We start from the raw sequence: 5,000 nt of genomic DNA, 5'->3' as shown, positions 1-5,000 counted from the left end.
GGGGGTGGGGGGGGAGAGGGAGAGAGAGAGAGAGAGACAGACAGACAGAGAGATACAGAGAGAGAGACAGAGAGAGAGCGAGACGGGAGAAGAGAGAGGAAGAGAGACAGAGAGAGAGCGGGGGAGAGAGACAGGGAGAGAGGGACACAGAGAGAAGAAAGGGAGAAAAAGAGAGACACAGAGAGAGAGAGACAGAGAGAGACAGAAAGAGAGAGAGACGGGAGAAGAGGGAGGAAGAGGGAGGAAGAGAGAGAGAGGGAGAGAGAGAGGGGGAGGGAGAGACAGAGACAGAGAGGAGAGACACAGAGAGAGAGGGGGGGACAGAGAGAGAGGGGGGAGAAAGAGAGACAGAGCGAGCGAGCGAGAGACAGAGAGAGAGGGAGAAAGACAGAGAGAGAGAGAGAGAAGAGAGAGAGAGAGACAGAGAGAGAGAGAGACAGACATACAGAGAGAGAGACACAAAGAGACACACACACACACACACACACACACACACACACACACACACACACACACACAGAGAGAGAGAGAGAGAGAGAGAGAGGAGAGAGAGAGAGAGAGAGAGAGAGAGAGAGAGAGAGAGAGAGAGAGAGAGAGAGAGAGCAAAAAACCGTAAAACAAAAACAAAAATGTCAACAATCAAAACAAAACCGAAGGAACATTAACGGAAACACACACATGCTAAGATACACACACACACACACACACACACACACACACACACACAGCACACAGAGGCACGCACGCACGCACGCACGCACGCACGCACACACGAACGATCAGTCTTTTGCAAAGCTCCCCCCCAAAAAGATGAAAAGGCACAATAATTGGTTTATCACCTTGGAGAGACAAGAATAGCCAAAAAACTCAAGTTGTTTGTCGAATCTCGGAGCGATAGCAGATTCAGAATATTAATATTATCATTGTTATTGTTGTTGTTGTTGTTGTTGTTGTCGTCGTCGTTGTTGTTGCTGTTGTTATCTTTCTCGCCGTTATCGTTGAGGTTTTATAGGGAGGGGGGAGGGGGGGGGGGGGGGTGGAGGTGGTTGGTGGTGATGGGTTTTTGGCAATGGTGACAATGATGCTGATAGTTCTAACGACGACGATGATTATGCTTGTGATTATTGCTGTGATGATGATCATCATCATCATTATGTTTATCAATATTGTTAGTGTGTGTGTGTGTGTGTGTGAGAGAGAGAGAGAGAGAGCAGGACCATGACTTAGAAGCTAACGCTCTGACCATTCTTCTTCTTCTCCACATCTCCTCCTCCTCCTCTACCACCTCCTCCTCTTCCTCTTCCTCCACCTTATGATCATTACCGCCGTTGCTACGAGTATTGATAGTGATGTGTGTGTGTGTGTGTGTGTGTGTGTGTGTGTGTGGGAGCATGTCTTCGAAGCAAAAGAACACTCCGACCATTTTTCTTCTCCTTGTCGTCCTGTTCCTCCTCCTCCTCCACCTTCTTCTTCTCCTTCTTCTTCTTCTCCTCCTCCTCCACCTTCTTCCTCTCCTCCTCCTCCTTCTTCTCCTCCACCACCTTCTTCTCCTCCTCCTTCTCCTCCTTCTTCTTCTTCTCCTCCTCCTCCTTCTCCTCCTTCTTCTCCTCCTCTTCTTTTCTTCTTCTTCTTAGAATATGATCATTATCGCCATTGTTACGACTATTGTTATTAATCATTGTCGTGTGTGTGTGTGTGTGCGTTTGTGTCTGTGTACAGGAGCATGTCTTCGAAGAGAAAGAACACTCCGACCAAGCTGGCCAAGGAGGACCCGGGCTCCGCCTTGGAGCGTCACTTCCTGACCTCGGCCACCGCCGCCTGCAACCTCTCCGCCGCCGCCTCCTCCATGCTGTGGGGGGACCACTCCCCTCACCACCACCCCCATCCCCTCAAGGACTCCGCGGCCCCCGTCCTCTACGACGCTAGCGGCCAGATCCTCCACCACCACCATCAGCAGCAGCAGCAGCAGCAGCATCAGCAGCTTCACCACAGCGACCACGACCTCGCCCTGGTCGTTGACAACGACAACAACAACGTCCAAGTCGGTGGTGGTGGTGGTGGTGATGGAGGAGGAGGGGACTGCGACTCCGGCTCGGAAGAGCCCCCGAAGAAGCTTAGACGCGTAACGTCCTCCTCCTCTACTACCGGGGAAACGAAAGGTCAAGGTCTGGGTCTGGGTCTAGGTCAAGGTCAAGGTCAAGGTCTGGGTCGTGAGGACCGAGAGGGGCGCGAAGGGAACTTGGTGCTGGAGGACGAAGAAGAAGAGGCGGAGGTGGGGGAGGTGGAGGAGGAGGACGCGGGTGGTGGCGGTGGTGGTGGCGGTAGTGGTGGCGGCGTTGTTGCTTTGAACGATTCGGGTCTTCATCACCTGGGCAACGACAGCGACAACCCCACCAGCCCCACCACCCCGACTCCAGCCAACACCACCAACAACAATATCAACAACACTGCCAGCAACACCTCCACCACAACCCCCACCACCACAGCTTCTGCTCCTGCAGCTTCAGCATCAGCATCAGCATCAGCATCATCAGTAGCACCGGTTCCTTCAGTGAACGGGGTGGTGTTCCCGGCGTCTTCCAACAACAAGTCTTCCTCACTGCTGGTGGGGTCGTCGTCGTCGTCGTCTTCTTCTTCGCAGAGGAAGTCGATGGAGAGTGTCCTGAAGCGTCTCAACACTTCTCGAGGCTCTGCCGGAGACCACAACAACCACAGCAACAGCAACAACAACAACAACAACAACAACAACAGCGGCAGCAGCAGCAGCAGTAGCGGCAGCAACACGGACGTGGACTCTGCCAAGTTGTATAACTCTGTGCACGCCGTGCTAGCAGGGGACAGCACTCTGCACGAGAAGGAACAGCAGATCAGCGACATGATCGCGCAGCTGCAGAACATCAAGGAGAACCTCAACAGACAGAAGTCGGAGGTCAGTTTGGCGGGGGGGAGGTTGGAGGAGGGGGGTGGGGGGCGGGGTTTGCTGTTTGGTTGGTCTGTTGGTTTGGTTTGGTTGGTTGGTTGGTTGGTTGGTTGCCGGTGTGTTGTTGATGTTGTGTTAGTCGTTGGTGGTGATGGTGGTATTCGTTGGTGTTTTTGTCGCTGTCTCCGTCTGTCTCTCCCTCTGTCTGTCTCTCACTAGCTCTGTCTATCTCTGTCTCTCTCTGTCTCTGTCTCCCCCCCCCCCTTCTGTCTTTACTCCCCCCCCCCCTCTCTATCTTTGTCTCTGCCCCTATGTCTCTGTCTCTCTCTCTCTGTGTCTCTCTCGCCCCTCCACGCCTCTCCCCCCCCCCCCCCCCCCCCGCCCATCTCTTATCTACTGCTGCAGTATAAACAAGCGGTTTTTCATGCTGTTGAAAAAAAAAAAAAAAAAAAAAAAAAAAAAAAAAGATACATCGCACAAGTCTTCAAGCATTCTCGGTCGTGCAACGATTGGGAACAGCGTTCAAGATTGCTCCACGCTTACTCTCTCTCCCCTACCCCTTCCCCCGCCCTCTATCCACCTCCCCCCCCCCCCACTCTCTCTCTCTCTCTCTCTCTCTCTCTCTTCCCTCAACCCCTCCACCCACACCTTTCTCAATTCGCACCATTCCCACCCACTCGTCTACCTTTCTGTCTACCCACCCCACCCGCCCACCCGCCTATCCTACCCGCTTCTCTCCTCTCCTCCTCCTCCTCCTCCTCCTCTCTCTCCTCTTCTACCCCATTAAAAGGTAAATGCGGAGTCGGAGATAATAGGTCTAGATTTATGTGGTCCGACTCAATTATTCTATCAACGCAAATTGACAGTTTTGCTCGGCTATATGGGATGGGACCATAACTTTCAATTCAATTTTTTTTTTCACAATCTTCCTCCTCCACGTCGTTTTTATTTTTTTATTTATTTTTTTATTTTTTTTGCTGTTTGTTTGTTTGTTAGTTGGTTGCACCCCCCACCCCCACCCCCCGGTCCCCCACCCTCCCTGCCAATCTTTTGCAAGACAGCAGACAGACAGGTATATGGCATCGAGAATTCAGAATGATATAGATTCCTCGATCGCCAAGAAAGAAGAAAGAAAGAAAGATAGGTAGATTTGCAGAAAGAGACAGAGCGGGTGCCTGCAGACACATATATGGCGCATAAAATTAAGAATGATATAGATTCTTCGGTCTCGGGAAAGAAAGAAAGATATATAGAGAGAGAGAGCAGGGGAGGGGGTGGCAGAGGGAGATACGGAGACGCAGACAGGTATATGTATACAAAATTAGAATGATTTAGATCTCTCTGTCCGTTTATTTCGAGTACACAGCGGAAGGGTGAGGAGGCAAGAAAAAGAAGAAGAGAAAAAAAAAGGAAAGAAGAAGAAAAAGAAGAAGAGAAAGAAAAGGAAAGAAGGAGAAAAAGAAGAAGAGAAAAAAGGGAAGAAGAAAAAAGAAGAAGAAGACAGAAAAGAGACAGGAAAGAGGGAAGAATAAAGATAGACTTGGAAAAAAAGGACTGAAGGAAAGAAGAAATTATTAAGAGAAAGAAGAAAGAAATTGAGAGAGAGAGAGAGAGAGAGAGAGAGAGAGAGAGAGAGAGAGAAGAAGAAGAAGAAGAAGAAGAAAAACGAAAAAAAAGAAAGAAGGACATACAGTAAAGATGCAAGCATTTGAAATGTAAATGTCATCGATTTGTTGGTCTGTCTATTGATCAAAAAAGGCGATAACCTGAAAATAGGAAATAAAAAAAAAAATAAAAAATAAAATTAAAAAAAAAATCAAAGAGAAAGAAAATACATATGAACTTAAAAAAATGAATAAACGTGACACTTAAATATTGAAACTCTGAAAGAGTGAACGAGCAAACGAATGTAGAAGGAAAAAGAAGAAAGAAAGAAAGAAAGACAGAAAGAAAGAAAAGAAAGAAAATAAGGACAGATATAAAGAAAGAAAGAAAATGAAGATAAAAAAAAAATAAGAAAGAAAGAAAGAAAGAAAAAGAAGAAACAAAATAAAGATAATAGAATGAATGAAAGAAAAGG

General features: G+C 48.5%; 1 protein-coding gene across 1 annotated transcript in view; it reads left to right on the top strand.

Moving 5' to 3' along the window:
• Positions 1-5,000, top strand: part of LOC143286327 (uncharacterized) — a 432,992-nt gene that overhangs the window by 251,642 nt on the left and 176,350 nt on the right. Inside the window, exon 2 of the mRNA XM_076593868.1 lies at positions 1,720-2,929. Within this exon, the coding sequence (XP_076449983.1) occupies positions 1,720-2,929 (1,210 nt within the window). The remainder of the gene's footprint in view (positions 1-1,719; positions 2,930-5,000) is intronic.

This window comes from Babylonia areolata, chromosome 10, assembly GCF_041734735.1.
Source record: "Babylonia areolata isolate BAREFJ2019XMU chromosome 10, ASM4173473v1, whole genome shotgun sequence".
Lineage (NCBI taxonomy): Eukaryota > Metazoa > Mollusca > Gastropoda > Neogastropoda > Buccinidae > Babylonia > Babylonia areolata.
This window is presented reverse-complemented; position numbering and strand designations above follow the sequence as displayed.